General features: G+C 38.5%; 1 protein-coding gene across 1 annotated transcript in view; it reads right to left on the bottom strand.

Moving 5' to 3' along the window:
- itga1 (integrin, alpha 1) overlaps positions 1 to 21,566 on the bottom strand; it is a 165,531-nt gene extending 143,965 nt beyond the window's left edge. The window contains exons 1-2 of the mRNA XM_039758094.1: positions 21,452 to 21,566; positions 5,590 to 5,710 (exon numbers count right to left, since the gene is read on the bottom strand). Coding sequence (XP_039614028.1) covers positions 5,590 to 5,710; positions 21,452 to 21,566 — 236 coding nt within the window. The remainder of the gene's footprint in view (positions 1 to 5,589; positions 5,711 to 21,451) is intronic.
- Between the last annotated feature and the right edge of the window lie 779 nt (positions 21,567 to 22,345).

The following is a 22,345-nucleotide window of genomic DNA, read 5'->3' as shown; positions in this document are numbered from 1 at the left end:
CTGTCTGGTAAAGGATTCCCCAGCAAAGGGGGTGGCAGCATTCATAGGACACATTGATGAGTTGCCTAGTCCATACTCTGCAAACAGCCCTACAATCTGGCCAAAAACACTGTAACATTCAAATATAACTAATATACAGTACTTACTGTAAATGGACAGTGATCTATGTTTCATGACTCTAAAGTCAGCGTTGGGCCAAATTGTATAAAAATGTGTTAAATTAGGTATGTTTACATTTCATATAATAAAGCAACCTCACCAGCTGCTCTTTCAGGCTTTCCATTTACAGGTTTCCTTGGCTAGGCTTGCCCATCCAGCTCCTCCAAAGCAGTTATCACGCATGTGCGAGTAAGGATCACCCGAAAGGCTCATTCAGGCTCATGGTAAGCCCGTTCATACCACTTCGAGGCAGGAGGGGACGCTTTTGCTGACAATATCTCTGCAGCAGTATGCAGTCAGCAGGAGAGGATGAGTGATCACCTAGATTAGTGATCTGAGCTCTGCCTCTTCTGAGCTCTGAGTGGCATTTTTTGGCCAAGGAAGATGGGGCTCCCTGTAAGCCAGTGCACCGGCACTCACTTTCTGCTGTTTTTTGTTTTGACACTCTGGTAAGGAAAATAGTTTTGAAAAGGGGTTTCCACTTGTTTGGAGTCCCAACATCTGCAATTTGTTCAACGCAGTCTACTTCAAGTTTTACATTTACTTATTTGCCTGACACCTTTATCCAAGGCAACTTACAACATTTTTGATACAATTGGTTAAATTTTTTTAGACTACAGGCAGGTCAAGTGACTTGCTTATGGCCACACAGTGTCATCAGTGGGATTTGAACCCATAACCTCTCGGTTTAAAGTGTGAATACACCACACTGCCTGCCACTTTTTCACCTGTTTCTCTGTCTTCACCCTAGCTTCTCTTTCTTCAGCCACAGAGCCTTCACCCCAACACTCTTACTGATCCTAGATTTCTATGTTAGTTAACCTGAGGTGGCTTTACACTCATTCTTCTTTCTAGTGACAAGAACAGCTCACTTTTTGAATACTGCAGCACTAGGCTAGGATTCTTTAAAGAGTCTGGGATCAACACCAGAAATGCCAACCACAAATGAGCTCTTTTTTCATCCTTAAAGGAGAAGCTTGGTATTTTTCAAGTCAAAGTTATTTTTTCACAAACATGGTATATATTTATTTGCCATGTGAAATTATTTTCTAAAGTTAATAACTTTCTAAAAATTAAAAAAAAAAAATCTCACCCACACTTTACATTGCAGTTTATGAGGCACAGAGGAGAAGCTTAAAAACTTACCAAATATGTAAATTTTGCAAGCCAAGACAGTTGTCATGTATTGATCAGCAATTACGCACACACATCGTTTATACATGTCATTTTTGAAGAAAAAAGCACCAGTATTATGAGGTTTGGCCATTTTAAAAGAAGTCCACCTGTGCATGATAGCTCAGCACTTAAGTCTCCCTGCAAAACAACCTTTCACTCCCCATGGGGTGGTGGGTTTCCTCCCAATACACCAAATCACAGTAAACTTTTCATGCCACGTGAATTGTTTTATTTTGATTAACTTCCATATTTACATGAGAATTTGCACAAGCAATAGAAAACATATCCTTATCACGAGAAAAATAGTGCCAGAAATATGTGAAAAAATGATTATTTCCAAATCCCTTTTGTTGTCACAAACATGCATCGGAAACACGGATCAATACTAAACAGCTGTCTTGGCTTGAAAAATGGGCATATTTGGTCAATTTTTAAGTTTTACCTCCATGCGCCAGTAAAATTCCAGAACAGAGAGCATATTTTTTAAATTTATAGAAAACACTTAGTTTTAAGAACACACTTTCAGATAGCAAATGCATATAGATAGATAGATAGATAGATAGATAGATAGATAGTTACTTTATTAATATATACCATGTTTGTGAAGAAATAACTTGAAGTTATCCTTTAAGTTGTAATAAGTGGAGACCAGAGACGCGGAAAGGTTTGGGGCAGCCACCCGTTTATTACGGTTTCCCGGCTGCAAAAGTCGTTGAGGCATTGCAATAGTAGTTTACAACACAGAGTCCAAAACAGAACTGCCTGCCTAAGCCAAGGCAGTGAGCTTTATAGCACAGAGGGCGGAAATGTTGTCGTCCTCTGGGCCGGAACTGGAAGTGACATCATCCTTGGGGCCGGAACCGGAAGTGACCTCATTCTTGGGGCCGGAACCGGAAGTGATGTGTCCTTCCTGGAAATGGCGGTTCCTGGTGGGATTTCCCGGGTAAGACCTGCAGAGAACTCAGAAAGAGCGTCAGTGCACCCCGCCCCCCCCTGGGCAGATGTATAAACAATATTTCCTAAGCCCTTCAGCTGCTTCCCATGCACACGTGTGTGACAAAGTATATAGCCAGGTCCTGTCATTCTTTGCCATGGACCTGTGTGCTTACGCCGGAGTCAGAGAATTTTTAGCATTCTTTAATGACCTCTATCTGAAAGTAAAGGTTTGAGCACTACTTTGCTAACATCCTGAAAAATCTTGTTCAATTTCTTTTCAAATCACTCATTCTTACACGTCGTCATAGAATTTGTACAGGGGGGCACCATTCACAGTGGCAATGAACACTTCAAATGGGCGTTGAGTGCCTATCCACTTCCATGGGTCTGGGGCCCCTCCTTTAGCCAGTATGGGTCCTACTGTTTAGACATTTCCTGCAGCACTCTCTTCTGCCATGTGCCACCTTGTTCAATGCAGTCTGTTGCCAGCCAGATGTTAGGAATTGGCTGAGGCCCCAGTCCTCCTTTTTGCCTGCTATTTAACTAATGAAACAATAAAGTTCAAAATCTGCAAAAGGAATTAAGTGCAACATGTAATTATCCTTGTTGCTGGCTGCCAGGGCATCCAGGAATTATCCCCTTAATTTAGAGTATTCTGGGTTTCTACATTAATTTAATTTAATCAAAAAACATAAATTGTTATGGCTGAAAATGAGATCACATTCAAAACCTGGAGTAAAATTTGGTAAAAGTTTATAATAAGGGCTTTAATAGCTAGGGATTATTATTCTAGGGACACGAATACAATGAAGATTTATACGTTCCCTACTCCTGTAACTGGTAGTAGGAAAAAGCTACTACAGTAGTGAGGTCCCCTGCGGGTTGTTTTTTTTTTGGTTCTTTTATCAAACGTAGATATAGAGTCACTAGAGGGAGCTATGGAGGGATTGTCCCAGGAGTTCTATAGGGCTATGTGTGGCCTAAAATTATTTCAAAGGAGATTAGAAATACCCCCCATGATGAGAGTTAAAAAGACTACTGGACCCAGGTCCAATGAACTTGGAGTTGGAAGAGTAGTGTTAGCCGAGGACAAACCTATCGTGAGGAAGAGTGGCCACAGTTGTTGTGCAGGAAAGGGGTCTAGCCTGGAGTTGCATGAGTGTTTATGGTGGGTGTAGATCAGCCACCTTGCAGCCTAAAAAGAGATCTGCCATTTGTTTGATTATTTGGCCTTGGAACCCCTTCAGATTTTGTTTTCTTTTCCCAGTCTGTTTTTTTTTTTTGTTTATTTTGTCTGACATTAACTTTTTTGTTGTTATTTACTCTTTAATATATATTGCCTAATCTTAATCGTTTTCTCTTCTTGTAACTGTCTTTTGTCATCTTATAAATCACTTTGAGCTATATTGTTGTATTAAAATGTGCTAAATAAGTAAATGTCGTTGTTGTTTAAGGTACAGAAAAGCTCTAGTGTTATTATTTTTGTATCTTTTATTGTTGTTATTTTAAATCCTGTGTGTATAATTTGTAACTAATACAATCTGTCTCCCCCCAGTTGTTTTCTGAGTTCAGAATGTGCTATACTGCTGTGACGGTCTTGGTGAGGTCCTTGGAACTGTCTATAATGAAACCAAGGATGAGCCAGGCAAATGAGGACACACACAGTCAGCAAGAGCAGGTATAAAGTTCTTCAAGTACTTTTAAAAAAATAAAGTGTTCAAAAAGTTCAGTGCCACAATTTTTCATAAATAAACCAAAGAATTAAGGTGAACAGTATTGGTTAAAAGTCCAACAAAATACCAATAAATAAATCCATAAAATCAAGGTTTAAACTCCAGGTGGGTATTCTTCTCAAAACATGAGGACCAGCGTAACTCTCTAAATCTAGTGTCTCTTCTGCTTATCCTGTAAGGACCTTCCAGCATGAGAAGATGCCCACCAACAATCTCAGTCAGCCATCAAAAACCAGACTTGTGTCCCACGCTTCTATTCACTGATCTTATACGGGGGACCCCACGCTCTTTGCTCCTACTCTCGCTGCCATTCCCCAGCATCTGCAGAACTCTACTTTGATCGCATGGGTCACTCCTGCTCTGTGAGGTGCTCAGCAGGAATGATCATCTTCAGAACTGTGTGGACTATGGCCGGCTTGTCATCCTGGCCAATACCCCCAGGCTGCCAGGTGGAGCTCTCCCTGCAGCATGGAGGCGCCCTGAATACCAGCAGGAAATCATGGACAGTGGAGTTTTCCTTTACAGCCCTGCTGGATACCACAGGGGCCAACAGAGCACGCTGCAGGGAGGCCCAGAGAGTCGTATGTACCCTATAAACAGGAAGTATGTCGTAGGCAAAGTGACAGGGGAAATGATGTACTTCCGGGGTGAAGAAGAGGACTTTTTATCTGACCCAGAAGTGATAGGAGGTCACATGGACTAAAGGATTGAAACACTTCCGTGTCAGGGAATATAAAAGGACTATGGGAAATCCCAGACGTCGAGCTGAGCTGGGTGGAAGGGTGGCAACGCGTCTGGGAGTGGTGGAGTGATTATTGATTATTGTATTGTGGTGTATTTATATGAGTATTGTGGAGAGGAGGGTGCTTTGTGCACTGTATATTAATAAAAAGTCAACTTATTGGACTTTTACCTGGTGTCTGGCGTTTGGTCTGAGGGTTCAAGGGGATGACAGTGCCCCCTATCTGTCACACCTGTTCAGCATTGGCCACACGCTTCCCTCTCTGGAACTCACACCTGACCACCTGCCTTCATCCCAAACAGCACGTCTCCCGATCCTGCCTCTCACTCTCTCTTTCCTTTAACCTCTGTTCCTTTTTTTCTCCTCTTTTAAATCTCTTTTCTTACTTCCATCCCTTTTATGCACTGATCAGGTGCAGGTGCTGTAGTCACCTGCTCCCAGATGTGAAAGAAGCACCTGACCAATCCATTCATGTTTGCATGTGAATGAGTGAATAAGGAAGCATCCCAATCAGTCTTTGTTTCTATGTGCACCTGCACCCGCCTGGAGCCTCTGGGACTTCCATTTAATTCTTTAAAATGCACAGCACTATGAACTTCTCTCATCAACAGTGCCTCCTTCAGGTGACACTATGTCACACAAAAAAAACTTCTTAAGCCCTAATCACATAAGTGAATAATAAATGCATTACAGGTGGTCCATATTATAAGTATCACTGGTGCTTTGTAAGTCTTATTAAGACCAAAAACATTACTTGCTAAGGTCTTGTTGCAGACAGCAAAAGTAACTGACTAATACATGCACCTAGGTAGCTACTATTTAAGAAAAAAAAGAATAACTTACCATTTACCTTCCTCATTTTCAAACTGTTGAACAGTATAGCCAAACATGTCTTCCACTGGGCCAGTAAATTGCATTCCATTTTTTTCATCCACATTGAATAATGTTGCAAAATGAATTACTCCTGTTGAAAATAAAGTATTTTTTTAAACTTGAATGTGATATTTTGTTCCTATATACAGCCTGTGCATTGCCCCTGACTGAGTACAACATGTTCAAAAATGAGACATTTCTATCAGGATACCAGAACAGTTAGGGCACAGAGGCCAGTGAAGGAAGGCAAGCTGTGCTCAACTGGGAGTAATGATTCTCTCTCTGTATATTTACTTGATGTGTCATCAGGGAGAATTGTGGTTTCTGAGGTTCCTGTTCTTGGTCAAAAAATAAACCCCTGGATTTCCTCATCAATAGGTAGAAGCCCATGTTAGAAGTACTGAAGCCCCTTATGTATTATAAAAGAAACAGCACTCATAAGTGTCTGGCACTTTAAATACTTTAGCTCTAATTTAGGGCTGTATTGCTTACAATTGCCCTCAGGAGACGGGCGGCTCTGGGTGAACTTAGTAGGTGGATGAAATGTGTCCTTTGGCAATGGAAAATGTTGACGATGGTGAGGGTGATGGGAAATAAATCCTAGTGTGTGGGGAAATCAGGACATTTGTAGAAAAATATAACATTCAGAGTTTATTGTTGTTAAACCTACTACATGTTAATGGCTAAGGTTTATTTTGTAACTATTTAGGGATGGTATAAAAAATGTTTAAGGATCTGACTGAGGAATTATATGTATATTGATCAAGTGTGTTTGATATGTGCATTACCCCAGACCCACAGACTTAATCTTATGACATCTCCTAAATGTCATTTTTAGCATAATCAAGGGAGGTTAAATACTTCTTTTTTGAGGAAGGTGGTTCAGCAGTGTGTTTCTAAAGATATACAAATATTCCTGCCAAGAATATATACTATTTATTATTACTTTCCATGGACATAAGACAGGTTCATACAAAATTTCAAGATTTAATGGGTCAGAAATTTGTCTGGAGACAGATTACAGAATTATTCTACGCATTTATAACAATATGTGTCAATTTCTACATTTTCTATTTTTAGTTGAGGTTTGTGCCCAGTAACTCACCTCTCTTCCTCTCTTTCAGTTTATTCCACGAATTCATTTGCTTCATCCATTTCTCATAAGTTTGTGGTTTCTACTCCCACCTCTGCAAAGCTTCCCTCAGAACATTCTCAATAATGTCTAATTGGCTAACAGACCTCTTTATATAAAAAGTATGACTATTGTGTTACACACTAATGCAGTAAAAATCAATGTGTTAAGCATGACAAGACACTGACTAGTAGGGTTAAAAAAGAAACTGTTAGTTAATTTAAATGTGGCTGATGAAAACAGATACTGCTTATTCTGTCAAACTGAGCATATCTGAAATCTCTTCATCTACATTGTGTTGGCAAACCTCTTTCCAAGCATTACAAAATTGCTCTAAAACTCCTAGTTATCAGTACACACAATTTGAGTTTGTCTGCAGAATGTACTCTACCCCCCTAGAGACGTCATCTAATGGGACTAGAACTAAAACCCTATGACATTTTTGCCCTCTTAAAGTTCTTGGCATCTTCCTCCACATGTTCTGACAATATGTGGCTGAATCCCTCTCCATGATTCTTTCTCTCCCCATTCCTTTGTCTATTCAAATTCTCCTCCTAGACCTTTGTGCTCTTTCCTCACTTTCCCTTTCTATTTCCCAGTGGAGGCTTTTAATGTCTGCAGCCATTTGCAGCAAAGGTGCTTTTAGCCTCTTGCTGGAAATCTCCCGCCTTTGTCCCTTCTGCCTCCGGAAGTCTTCATTTTATAATCTTATCTTTCTTTTACTTTCCGCATCTCAGATCAACAAATCTTCCAGTTCTATGTTGACAACTGCCTTCAAGCTGTTCAGTCAGTAAAGTGCAGGTTGTGGTTGCTCCATTATGCAGTTTCTTCTGTCCACCTTTCTCCATTCTTTTTTTTTTCCCATTACTTTTTGCACTCCTGTGTGCGTGTGTGTGTGTGCGTGTGTCTGCATGTGTCTGCATGTGTGTGTGCCAATTTACCTGTCAATTTTTTCTTGTTTTTTCTTACTGTGCTTCTGTCGAATTAGCCATCTCAGGAGGTGAGAAGTGTGGTGGCGTGGGTGGGCGCCAGTGGGGGCTGTCTTTTGTTTTTGTTCTTGCATACCATTATTACTGCTTTCCTTTCCCTTCTGTTTTTTTTTTCATTTTATTATTAAAAATTTGATCACAAAAAAAAAACAATGTAGTTCAAGTTGATCTAATTCACAAGTGATTGAACATTTTATGCATATCAAATAAAAGTAATTGTATTCTCCATTAAAGGCACCATATAAAGTAAACATTGTGAATTTTTGGTTTCATATTCCTATAATATCTGTTTTTATGTCGGATTGCCAAATGGCTTACAAAATCAAATGGTTTGCACGAAAATATACACTCTAAATTGTCTGAAGAATAAAATACCGTGTTAATTATTTTGATTAAATTTCATCACCTTTGATCTCAGCCACAAGGTATAACTTGAGATTTTCAGCTTCTAAATGCTTCAAACAGGATGTGCATATGGGTGGGGTTTCAACTATTTTAGGGCAGTAAGCCGTTTGTTTCAAGGTGGCAGATAAAAGAAACTGACTTTTTACTTGTTTTTTCCTTTTAGTAAAATATTTGGGTGTTCCTTTGTGCTTTTCCTTTACAAGTATATACATATGTGAAGCACTGCCAAAGCATTCTTTGATTTGAAAGTACAATATTTAATGCATACTCAGTATGTGCTACATCATATTAAATTAAGAAGATGAAGTAACAATGCAAATTATTAAATTGCAAATGTGGAAAAACAGAGTCATTTATCCAAGTGCACGTAATGAATCAGAGTATAAACATGACAATACTTTAGCAGCCTATATAGGGTGAACTAACCTTCATTTTATTATGTTATTATGTGTAGAAGACTTTATTGATGAATCTAATAAATGTCAAAATAATAATGTTCTGTCTGGTACTCTAAAGAAAACTGTATTCTTGAACACTCTCCACACTCTTCTCTCTGAAAATATTTAGATCATTGAACACAGATCTCTGGTGGCACAGGGCAAATATATTTCAGATGTAAATGCTGGATGAGGTAAATAAACAGGCATGATGGACTGACTGGTCTCTTCTCATATGTCAAATTTCTTATGTTCTTATGCTGCTGACATATACAGGTAGTCACATCTTTCATTCACATTATTTATATAAGAATATAAAAACATTAATGATGAGTTTTGACTGGTATACTGAGGCAAAGTCACCACTTCTCTGGGTTAGAAATTACAAGTTTTCCTCTTACAAGGTGAATTGTAAAATGACAAGTCTAGCAAAACGGTTCCCTTTATTGGCTAACTGAACAGATCACGATATGCATATGCTATAAAAAAAGGGAACTCCAGTTTCTGTAGTAAAACTTGCCTGAAGAAGGGACCTGAGTTGCCTCAAAAGCTTGCATATTGTAATCTGTTCTGTTAGCCAATAAAAGGTGTCATGTTGCTTGAATTCTCATTGCATCCATAATGGTTAACATGGTACAACACCATACTACTACAAAGGTCAATGATGGCTGCGGTGTAACATAAGATGTGTGTATTGACACAAAATCCCTGGCCAATTGCTATAAGCACTAGGGTTCATGGCCAGGGATGATAAGACTATGTTATCTACATAAGGTTGAACACTGGTGTTGATCCCAGACTCTTTATTGAATCCTAGTCTAGTGTCCCTGTATCTACAGTGAGACGTTCTTGACTCTAGAAATGAGAATGAATGTAAAGCCACCTCAGGCTAATTGACATGGAAACCTAGGAGGTGAAGGCTGAGCTGCAGAAGATGAAGCAGCTAGGGTCAAGACAGACAAAAAGGAAACAGAGGTAAAATGAAAGATGATTTTGTGTGCAAGATATTTCGGCAGAAATATGCTTTAACTTAAAAGGAATCGTCCAGTATTTTCAAGGTGACGTGACATCTCCCATTAGTGGTGCCTTGCATGTGTGATATTTAACAACCTTAATCATTCTAGATGCATTTATTTTTGCTTTACTAGAGGAACATTTTATCTAAGAAAGCATTGTTTACCTCAACTATATTATGACACACACATCTAAAAAGAAGCTACATTTCAATCCAGGATGGCAACACCCAACTAGAAGGAAGCCTTATGTGTCTGATATACTCAGTTTGACAGAATAAGCAGTATACAGTATGTTTTCATCAGCCACATCTAAGTTAATGAACAGTTGCTTGTTGAACCCTACTAGTCAGGTGCCTTGTCATGCTTAACACATTTTCACATTCTTTGTGATTTTTATTGCATTAGTGTGTAACACAATAGTCATTTTTTTATACAAAGAGGTCTGAAATTACAGATCAGCTTTCCCATTCTATCAGAAACCAAGACTGTTATTTGAATTTATTTATCATTTTTTTTCCTTTAACGTGTTATTTTATAATCATTTTGGGAACAAATTGTGTGCTTTGTTTAATTCCTATTCCATCACTCTTTGGGTTTTGTGGTTATTACAAGATATTTGCTCTCTTTGTGCACTCAGCCTAGATCTCTTATAATGCCTTTATTTTTAACTGTTGGCTAGCCTAATGGTCTGTGAGATCTTTAAACACCACCTGCTGTTTCCTTTGTTTTGTCTCTTTGTCACTGCTGCAACATGTCTTATGACTCAGTGGTATATTCATGTTCCCATAAAACATCTTTTTGCGTTAATTATTGTACCCACTGAATCCAACCTATTAAAAGATTAAAAAATTAAGTAGAAACTGCACATGCGGGGCTCTAATCACACATCTTTAGTTGATGCACGACTTATATGATTCCTGTTCAAACTTGTTTTTCATGTCAATTGTTGAGCATTCAATTAGAGTACATTATATATTTTTAAAAAATGAATTAGATGATTAGGAATGTGTACTCAGACATCATTCCTCACTAGTGCTGATCGCTGAAATTCACAGAAGCATGCTCAACAGTGACCTTGTCCTGGAAATGCACTGTGCAGCTGACTTAGATAAACATTTTTTTCTCAGCACCCAGCATGAAATCACAGAGCTGAAGCAGCCATGTGCAGAACATAAACGCATGCTTAAAGTAGGCCTACTCCGTCTCACATTCTATGTCGCTGCCTCATCTGCTTCATGCATACGTGATATCACTACCTGCTCAGTACTCCAGCTGGATTTGCAACTCACTTGCCTTTAAAAACAAAATTTTTGAGCACTGCCACTGAATTTTTAACACTGATCCCTGTGCACTCATTCACTTGCTGAGGCGCCTCATGGCTAACTTTGTATGCCGGTTAAATGCATGTGCAGTTAGCCAGCATCAAATCAAAACAAGCCTTAAAGGAGATGAAAAAGAAGAATGATTTTGTGCGCAAGATATTTCCTCAGAAATATGCTTTATAGTTATAAAGATATTTTAGAGGGTTTGCTTTTAAACCATAATGCTTCAATAAACACTTTACACTGTTTTCCAGGTAAGGTTTGGTGACATTATGTGCACATTCACATCATATTCATGCATTTTGTTAAGTCAGAATGAGTAAGATATAAGAATTTAAATAAGAGTTATAAACAACAGCATTGTAATTTTGATTACTGTACTGGACTTTATGTAACGAACCATTACAAGTTTCTGCACTAACTCAGCCCTAACCCTAACAACATGCAGAACAAAATGCAGCACATTTAGCAAAAACATTATTCCAGGAAAAAAATCTGTAAATTCTTGATTCTTGTTCCTTTTATCAAATCTTTACTGCTTATTACTAAGCATTTCTGAAACTCAGCCTGCTAGGAATTAACCACAGAAAGGCAGAGATATTAACAGATTTAGAGGGATTTTTAAACAAGCAAGTGTCAGTAAAAGTAACTTAAGTCAGAATAAACCACAACACCCATGCCAAAATTAATTTTTTTGTCAAAAACCCTTAAATTCTTTCTGATTTGAGTGGTTGTTAACTTTAGATATTTTAAGTTTAAATGCCAGGTTATGCAAGCTGCTATCGTTTATAAGGGCACCAGATTGATATCACTAGGTTGCAAACCATGTGACTAGCAGCAGGATTTATTGCTACAAAATAAGAGGCATCCATGAAAATGATGATCAGAACAAATACCCACCATGAAATAGCACTATGATGACTTCACAAATATAATGTTAAAATAAATAAATTCCTCACATACCCATAGAATGTGTCACAGGTGGCTGGGGGTGGTACCCAGCCGGGATGCCCAGGAGAACCGGAGGAGGGCTTACACCTCCCCCAGACCACGTGGGGGCAACCGCCCTGGTGGCTATGGGGACCACAGGTACACAGCTTTGAAGCTCAGCCCTGTAGGGGCCCATGGTCACTGCCAGAGGGCGCCCAAATGCCTATGAAGCCCTGTACCTCAGCACTTCTGCCACACCCGGAATTGCTGGGGGGAAGAGGATCAGGGACACCTGGAGTGCTTCAGGGTGCACAGCTGGTACTTCCGCCACACTGGGGAGTGTTGGCGGAGGTTTGTCAGGAAGCACCTGGAGCTCGTCTGGGTGTGAATAAAAGGGGCTGCCTCCCTCCATTCGTTGGCTTGAATTGGGTGGAAGAAGGACGAGGCCTGAAAAGATGGAAAGAGGCAGTGTGAGGCCAGAACTTTGGGGGAGTTTAGGAGGTTTGTGTGCACAATTGTAAATAGCGACTGTAAATAAATGTGTGGTGGTGCATTTAAAACATGTTTGCCTGTCTGTGTCCGGGGCTCATTCCACACATGTAACTAGCATATGCCTCTGAGATCCAGTAAGCTGTGTATGAATCGCTGACCTATATCGGCGTTTTTCTTTTCCTAACAGAGACATGCATGTTAAGTTGATTAATAACTCTCAGTTATTAGAGTGTTAGCCCTTGAATGGAAGTGTGGTTATGGGTGTGAGTGTGCTTGGTATTCGATTATAGTTCTACATGGGCATGTTTTCCTCCTTTGGGTCTGATGCTAAAAGGATGGATTCTTGCAAGTGTAAGAAAGTCAATGGATTGTGCTGCTGCATATCTGCATTATAGTAATGAAAATTCATAACATTAATGTACATGAGTTAAACACCTATGTGCAGCTACAGTACATCTTGACCAATTCACATACAGCTATGGAATACCATTTGTGCCTAAACAAAATAAATACTCACATGAAAAGCAACAGTGATATACATTGTCATGCATGCGTGTCTGAAGGTCATCTTGCTGGCTCTGATTGGGTATGCGATACCATTCCAGGGTGACAAGAGGCTCTGCCATTGACTGACTTCTCTCTTCCCTCTACAGCACAGCGAAGGAGGCTGATGCCCACCCCTTCTGGTCAGAAACACATAAAAGTAACCCGTCCCTGGAAGGCAGTGTTTCACTTTGACCCAAACTCGCAGCAGGATAGAACTCCCAGTTAGACAAACCTGAAGGATAGTTTTTTATTCTAGCACCCTAATGTGCCTGTTTATTTAATTGCGACCTTAATGCTTTGAAAGAGATATTAAACCGGGTAACCCTGGTTAGCACCCCAAACAATTTTTGGGATTGTGTAATTTCACTCCTTCTCCACTCTATATATATATATTTATATATATATACTAGCTGTGTAAGCCCATGCTGTAAAAAGCCCAAAAGTCAGGTAATTGTACGGAACTACTCTGGGCATCTCTCTCCTAGGAGGATTCATTTTGCCGAATTGCTCACATCACTTGTGCATTAGCCAGCGGTAGGAAAAGTAATAGAGATACCGTTTTTCCGATGTTAGTGGCTAAGCAACTTTGTCTTTCTTCTGAGGTTTCGTTTTGGTGACGTGCTGGCCTCGGTTGTGTTATTAGCAGCTAAGCGAGTTTTCTGTTTCCTCTGAGGTGGAGCCCTTACCCCAACTCCACCTCTCAGTTCCGGGCTGGATAATACTGTAATACATTTTATTTAAAACGCCTTTCCCATGCTCAAAGCACTTACAGAATATAAGAAAGAACGGCAGGGTATACAGTATATAGCATTGTACAAACCAAATAAATAAATAAAGAAGATTAAGACAGTAAATTCAGAGAAAAGCCTAACAGACAACATAACTGATGGTCTAGCACACACATACAGGTTACATGAGCATCCTGACATAGAGGTAAACTGAGAAAAGGGGAATGAAGTCAAGTAGAGCTAAAAACCTTCCTGAACAGATGAGTTTTGAGTTGTTTTTTAAAAGAATTCATTGAGTCAGCTGATCTAATTAATTTTGGTAGGTCATTCCAGAGTCTGGGCGCTATGCAGCTGAAGGCCCTGTCACCCATGGAGTGTAGATTAGTGTGGGGCACAACAAGATTGCCAGAATCAGAGGACCTTAGTGGGCGGGCAGGCACATAGTGATGGAGAAGGTCACTGATGTAGTTTGGCGTGAGGTTATTTAAGGTTAAGGTTATTAAGGTTATTAGTAGGATTTTATATTTGATTCTGTAAGACACAGGGAGCCAGTGAAGATGGAGCAGGATGGGTGTGATGTGCTCGCTGCTGCTGGTTCGAGTAAAGACTCTTGCAGCTGAGTTTTGAATAAGCTGGAGCTGTGATATTAGATTAGAAGGGGCACCTGCCAGCAACGAGTTACAATAATCAATGCGGGATGTGATAAAAAAAATTCCTATTCCATGTGTAGAATAGGAATAGGAATAGATCCAGCCCAAGATGAAACCATCATAAACGGAGGCATTTTTGAAATAAATAGCAGGGCCGTTATAATTGTCCTTTGGAAATTTAGCATACAGAAAGTCCTAATATTAAATAAAATGGTGTTTAAAAATAAGTCAGTTTTGTTATAAAACTGATAAGAATTAAATGTAAGATAACTGCCATGTTGACCCAAAATAAAATGATGATAGTATAGTTTATAATAATTAAATGCCTTTTTTATTTATGTGCTTATCTCACAATTTAATGTCTCATTTATACTGTATATATCACTGTAATTTTTCATGTGATTATGATTGTTATTTTATTAATTTCATTTTGGTAGAGATGGTATTCCATAGGAGGCTGATAAATGTTAATGACTTTTGAGTGAAGTAAGTTTATTTTTGTGTAAGCTCTTCATTAAAAACAGGCTCAGAGAGATGTACTGTAACAAGTAAATAAACTGATCCGAACTTACAACAAGCTGGGTTTATTTTTAATGATAATAAAGGCTATGGGATTATTTACAAATATGCAGATTATAAAAGACAACTCTCAAATCAAAAAAATATCAGAACAGAATTCAGTAATGACCAGAACACATGAATAGAGGATCTTGGTATAGTTGCTTGTATTACATTTACCCAGAAAACAAACACACATCAGATCTTGGGAAACAAGATATTTATTTTTACTTTCTCATATACGAAATATAGGGAAAGTATTGTAATCATCCACAATTTCAATGATGAAATTTTGATGAATCTTGATGTTTCAGACCTCCCCGACTTTCTCATATCCGAAGTATAGGATTGGAATTCTCCAAAAATTCCATTTTGAGATTTTGATGAATCACGACATTGTAGACCTCCTTGGGTCTGAAAATGTCTGTGTGTCTCTGCGTGTGTGTATGTAAACACGATAACTTTTCGATCTAACTTTTCAAATTTTCTAAGTTGATTTCTATCAACTTTTGAGCTATTTCCGTTAAGCAAAAGTGGTACTTTACCTTTTATTCACGCACCTGCCTATTTATTCAACTTTACCTTTATAATAATTGCTTAATATATTATTAATTTGGTTTAATTTGTTGTTGATTGTTCTTTAATGTACATAATATCCTTCTATATAAAAGTGGTCGGGATTGTCCTTTCGTCCTGTGAGTGCTACGCAGGCGCGGAGTTTCACACACGCCCCGTCCATTTTGCAGTGCCCGATGGGATTTGTAGTTTTGTTTTTCCGGGTAAAAGATGATTTTCTACTCCAGACTGTGCGATATCTTCTTCTTTTTCTTTCTTACTATATAAAAGCGGTCGGGATTGTCCTTCCGTCCTGTGAGTGGAAAGTGTAGCAATATTCCGCTTATCACAGACTTACTACTTGCAGCTTGCGATACAAAGCGACATGATGTGAGCAGAGTTCTGGTGCTCCCATCATTCCCTTGCTTTTGTGCGCGATGCGCTGGAAAAATAGACAAAATTATGTCTCTGGAAATAATTAATGTTGATGGAGTACAAATGCCTCACCGCATAGTAAATATCAGGGGGGTTCAAAAGGGCGACCTCAATGTAGAAAAAAAGTTTACATTTCATCACAAAAATAACAGAAACTACGAGTATTAAAGTAATACCACTCAAATGCAATATAACCAAATTAATGAGTTTGTATAAAATATCAAATTGATCTACATATTGAATTGCCTTAAGAAGTGGTCAACTTAAAAGTCGGTCGCCTTAAAAGGCGGGTCAGCCTAGTACAAATATAATCATTGTCTTGCGGTTTACTCCTCGAATATCTATCTCCATATCTGAGTATACGAGAATGTCTAGGGGAGACCACTCCTGATTTTTTGTATTTATTTCTTAATACTTATTAACTACTACTTGTTATTTTTTTTTCTGTAAGCAATACAATTTTTTTAGTCTGCTCAGCAGAACAATCTAGACTAAAATGGGCCTTTCAGCCCAAAAAGCCACTTAATTCTTCTAAAATTACATCAAGTTGAATTTTAAAAAGTCCCTAATGTCCTACTGTCTACCATACCATGTGATAGCTTAATCTTAAGCATCTTTTCCTATCAGGTATTGGATTGAGCCCCTTTAGTTCCCTTTTTAACCTTTTCTTCTTTCACATAGAAACACTGTAAGCTAACTCTATGCTCATGCCATTTTTGGATCAAGTTGACAGTACTGTGCAATGCACTGGCTGGAATTTGTCCTTTTATTGCTTTCTCAACAGACAGCCTTTTCAAACATAAAAAATGTCAGGCATGCCTGGAGGCTCTTGCACTTTTTAATTTTATTTCTCAAGTTCATGGTTATCTGGAGGAAACACAGGGTTTGATACAAAATTTAACTATACCAGTGCTGAAAATGACTGCTTCTTGTTAAAAAAATGCCTTTCAGTAAAACAGTATGATACTTGTTTATTACCCAAAGTGCCATTTTACTCAGGCACATTCTTAAATAGAGAATTCATTACATTAATGTAGAAAATATGTTAAAGCATCTAGAGAATCACATACATCTTAGAAAAAATAAACTCTTCTTTCTTTACTTGAAACAAGAGCCCTCTTTATCACATGTGTTAATTTTAAGCAGACCATGCAGTTTTTGTTTTTGGCTATTAGTCATATGAAAAAAAGTATTGGCCAAATTTCAAATACAATGATATATTAAAGGCAAGAGACTAATAATTTCAAAATGTGTTGGCCCTCTTTTTGTGCAATCTTTATCACATATCTTCACTTATTCCCCTTATTCACTGTTTAGCTAATACAAGTACTGCTTAGAGATGTAGCATAGTTTTCTCAGAATTCCATCTATACTGTATATGTTGTAATAAATTAGATGCTTAATTTTAAACAATTTTACTGAACAATTACACTTAGCTATGTTTTACTAGTGTTAGAAGTAACATTATAATCTTTTGATTTGTAAATTGACTTCCTTGCGGTAAATGGTGTATTCTATTATGGATACAGTTGTTTAATGCAATGTATGGAAGGTAAAGTATTACTGTCCCATTTTCTACGCCTGCTTAATCCTGAGCAGGGTCATAAGAGTCTGTCCCAGCAAGCACAGGTTGCAAGTCAGAAACAAACCCCTAGACAGGGCACCAGTCTAATGCAGGGGAACAAACTCACACACATCACACATACCATTAGGACCAATTTAGTATCACCAATGCAATTAACCTGCATGTGTTTGGACTATGGGAGAAAACGAGACCACCCAGATGAAACCCACACAAAATCAAGGACAGCATGCAAGCTCCATTTGTTAGAGGAATGACAGAAGTCATGCTATAATATTGCACCCATCTTCCAATTAGCCACACACAGTAATCGTAAAGAAAGGAAATTACCAATCTTTCTAATGAGGTGAAGATCCCTGCCAGGTCATGCATGTTGTCTTCCTAATGGGTGGAATTATACAGCAAGTCAAGACAAGTTGGGGAGCATGCACTGGTACATTGCGTTGCCGCACCCACTACACAACGAAACAACTCGGGATCCTGGTTTGCAACCCAGGCAGATACGCAGTCCAGCCCCACCCTCCGGAAATGACCCTCGATCTGCTGCAGACAGGTGCTACGTGGGCGACCCCTTGGCCTGGTCCAGCCACTTGGGTCCCCAGCAATGAGGATCTTACGAGCTGGATCACCCTCAGGGAAACGCGCAACATGGCCGTAGTGCCATAACTGATACTCCCTCACAATGCAGGTAATGTGCCTCATTCGGGACTCCATGAGCAACTGCTCATTCGACATGAAGTCAAACCAACAGTACCCAAGGATGTTCCGGAAAGACACAGTACCAAAGGAGCCCAGCCTTCATCACAGGTCACTGGATAGCATTCATTTCTCGCAACCATAAAGCAAGACAGGAAGCACCAGGACTCTAAAGACTTGGACCTTCGTCATTTTGCATAGATATCGGGAGCACCACACACCCCTTTCCAGCGACCTCATGGCCCCCCATGCTCTCCCACTCCCAATTTACTTAATCTATGAAGTCAGTAGTATACAGCCACCTTTTTTAAATACTGTACTGTAATTAAATTAGCTATTTCTTTTAATGTATTCTGTGGATGGCAGTTTTCCCTGTTTGAAATAACTAAATTTTTGAATGAACATTTAATTTTTCTTTATTGTCAGGTTTCATATAAGGATGCCTTTTTTGACTTGTTAATCAGGATGCTGTTTAGGAAACCTTTTACCACTGTATAGTTCTTAATTGAGTTTTAATAAAACTTTAATAAAACAAAATAACAATGGATTAAAAAAGAAATAGAGCAACAGTCTGTGAGAAGAGCTAACTAAATGTTAAGAATATATTAACTAAATATATATTAAGCATAAATGTTGGCTTCTCAAATAAAAAAATAGAAAAGAAAACATGGAACCACTAATCATTCCTGCCAAAGACCTGGAACTATCAAGTAAAGTTAGTAAGTAAGAACCTGCATATTAGTAGACTTAAAATGAAGAGTCTACAAAAGATCTGAGGATAAATTATAACACCCATTCAAATTAAAGACACATATAACCTCCTAGCAATGGTGTTGAGGAATAGCCTTAGGGCGAATATGGACGTTCTGAGGGACAGACAACCATAAAGTACATTAAAGCAGGAAAACGAAATACCAAAACTAAGACAAAACCAAACTCAAGGTCAGCAAGAAACCTTAGTCACAAAATCTTGTAAAACTAGCTAGTAATCATTTTCCTCACAATTGCTAAAATTGTAGAAGCAGGTTATGCATACATTTATCATCAGGTACAGAATACAGCAGCTGAAGAAGGCTGTGAACAGTACTAGTCACAGATTATAAGGAACAAACAAGATTAAAAAAATGAAAACTTTTTTTTTTTTTTACATTACTTGTAATATTTTGATATCACCACTCACACACGTCAGCTTGGGTGAAGGTTAATGGGCTCAATTAATGCTATTTCTCAGCTGGACTGGGGGTTGGTACTGTCAACTGATCCTTTCTCCTTTTGTCCCTCTGCAGACCAGCAGAACAACCAACCAAAGAGTGACATCACCAACAGCCCTCCCTCTGATGACGTCACTTCTGTCCATCCCTGATGAATTCTTCCTCCTCAGAACCTACAGACATCACTTCCACTTCCAGCCACCCTGATCCATCTGCTTCCTGTTTCAGCCATATACATGTCTATGTATCACCCTCTGTACTCAGTTCTGTTTTGAACTCCATTTGTAACATTTTTTTTTACTGCTATTCAGTATACTGGGTGGCCATCCCCAAACCTTTTTGAGTTTCTCTTTATTACACACTCCAATATACTATTTCTTGCGACAGCACTTTATTAATTCATTTAATACGTTATTGCTTGATAAATTTTCCCCTGGGGACAAATAAAGATCTATCTATCTATCTATCTATCTATCTATCTATCTATCTATCTATCTATCTATCTATCTATCTATTGTCACAAGAATGAGACATACTCAGATAAAGGTTTGGGGCAGCCACCCATATAATCTGGTTTACTGGCTGCAAAATCGTTTTGTAGTAATACAGAGCACTAAAGTGCATACAACCGAGTCTAAAACAAGACTGAGGGAAAAGGGAAAAAGGGCAGGCTTTTAAAGGGGAAGACAGGAAGTGAGGTCATTAGGATCGGGCACGTGTTCGTCCCTCATTGGATCAGGCCCAGACGTGACATCAGGGGGGCCGGAGCCGGTAAGGTCTGTTTTCATTGGTTCGGTCCCAGAAGTGATGTCAAAAGAGCCAGGTGGAGTCTCCCAGGGATGGTCTACAGGGAAGTGAGAAAAAGAGTCAGTGTACTCTGACACACCCCGCCATGCCTCAGAACTGCCTTCACTCAAGCCCTTTAGCTGCCTCCCATGCGCACGTGTGTGACACTATCTATCTATCTATCTATCTATCTATCTAATTTTTAGTTCATGTTCATTCAAAAATTATAAATGTTACTATATAATAATGTATATGCTGTATTAGTAACACTTTATTAACACTTTTAATAATGAACATTACATACTATTTTAACAAATCAATTTATTCATTAATTGTAGAGTCTTTTCCAGTACAGTAATACTACTAAACTACTATCCATTCTAAACTAATGAAAGTTATTATAAAGTGGTACCAGTGGATTTTATTTGATTCCTTTGTAAAATTTTTATGCATGGTGGGTTTTTTAATAATTTGTATTTTTCCTTCCAAATGTAAATTTATGAAGTGATCTCACAATTGGCTAAACACATTATTGAGTTATTATTCTGTTAACACCATGTTACAGATAAGCAGCACATTTCCTACTAGAGGAAAGTTTTTTCATAACTAAGGTAGACAAGACACAGCAGCTTGTTTTACAGAGATGGGAAGTAACAAGTAGAGTGCAACCGGACAAATGGCTTACATACACAAACTGGAATTCACATACTTACAGTTTATTACTTCTTACACATGTAAAAGAAGAGCTATGAAATATCACTTAATTTGCACTAATTAAATAACTAAAAAGAAGGAAAGTTGTGTTTTTATAAAGTACAGTATAGTACGTAAGATTACCTTCAAAGTTGAGCTTCTGTTAGACCTGGGGAGTCTTGAGCTTTAGAAAAGTATATTTTTTGTGTACAGGCAGCACATATAAACATAAAATGAGGTTATAACTCACTGAGGTGCACCCTAGTAAGTTAATTTATTTCACTATCATTTTGATGTTATGCTTTGACTGTTGACTTTAAAAGTGTGCTGCACACAAGTGATTTACTAATTTTTAAAACTGTACAAGTGTTGAAATTATGCTTAGCCTGATAACTGAGCGTAGCAGAGTCATATAGCATGTGTCTGTAGCAGTGTCATGAAAGCAAAAATTCCATAATAAACTATTTACTGAAAACACTGCACTATTTATATATGTATTGTCAGACACGTGTGCTTGGGAGGCAGCTAGAGGGCTTAAATAATAGTTATACCATGCCAGACCAGGGGGTGGTGAGTTGCAGTAACTCTCTCTCTGTCTCCTGCAGATTATCTTCGGGAAATCCCACTAGGTGCCAGTGCTTCTGATGGCGTCACTTCCGGCACCGGTACCATTGATGAAGTCACTTCTGGCCCCGAACTTGGCACTTTCCGGATCTGGTGCTACAGATGACATCACTTCCGGTCCTGGAGACATCAATTCCAGTTCCAGGCCAGATGACGTCATTTCCTGTCATGACCTTTAAAACCGCCTTTTTACTCAACCTAAGTCAGTTCTGTTTTGGACATTGTACCATGCACAGCTCATGGAAAAAAAAAACATTTTGCAGCCAGGGATAATTATACGGGTGGCTGCCCCAAACCTTTGATGTTTCCTATGTCTTATTGTGACAGTATATAAAAATTTCACTACAAGACTTATAATTAAATATGAATTTAAATATTTATAGGTTTGAGATAATTTGTCCCACTAGAATTATATACAGTAGATAACATGTGATGTTTTTAAAATCTTCAATATTCATACAGAAAAGCTTTTTTAGTGAATAATTACTAATTATTGTTTTAAAACCATTATTGTTTTATAAACCATGGTGGCACAGTAGTACATCTTCTGCATCACAACAAGACAACTGCTCCAGTTGTCCATTGCTCAACAAAGATGGATGGATTAAAAGGAAGAAGTCTACGTGACCATCATCATCAAATCCTTCCGTGAGAACCCTAAATCCAAAGAGGACTGTTTCATTTATGTTAGGTAGAATGCCCAGAGGGGACTGGGCGGTCTCATGGTCTGGAATCCCTACAGATTTTATTTTTTCTCCAGCCGTCTGGAGTTCTTTTTTGTTTTTTCTGTCCATCCTGGCCATTGGACCTTACTCTTATTCTATGTTAATTAATGTTGACCTATTTTATTTTCTTACTGTGTCTTTTATTTTTCTATTCTTCATTATGTAAAGCACTTTGAGCTGCTGTTTGTATGAAAATGTGCTATATAAATAAATG

Source organism: Polypterus senegalus, chromosome 7 (genome assembly GCF_016835505.1).
Source record: "Polypterus senegalus isolate Bchr_013 chromosome 7, ASM1683550v1, whole genome shotgun sequence".
Lineage (NCBI taxonomy): Eukaryota > Metazoa > Chordata > Cladistia > Polypteriformes > Polypteridae > Polypterus > Polypterus senegalus.
Note: the sequence above shows the minus strand (reverse complement) of the source record. Positions and strands in the feature narration are given on the sequence as shown.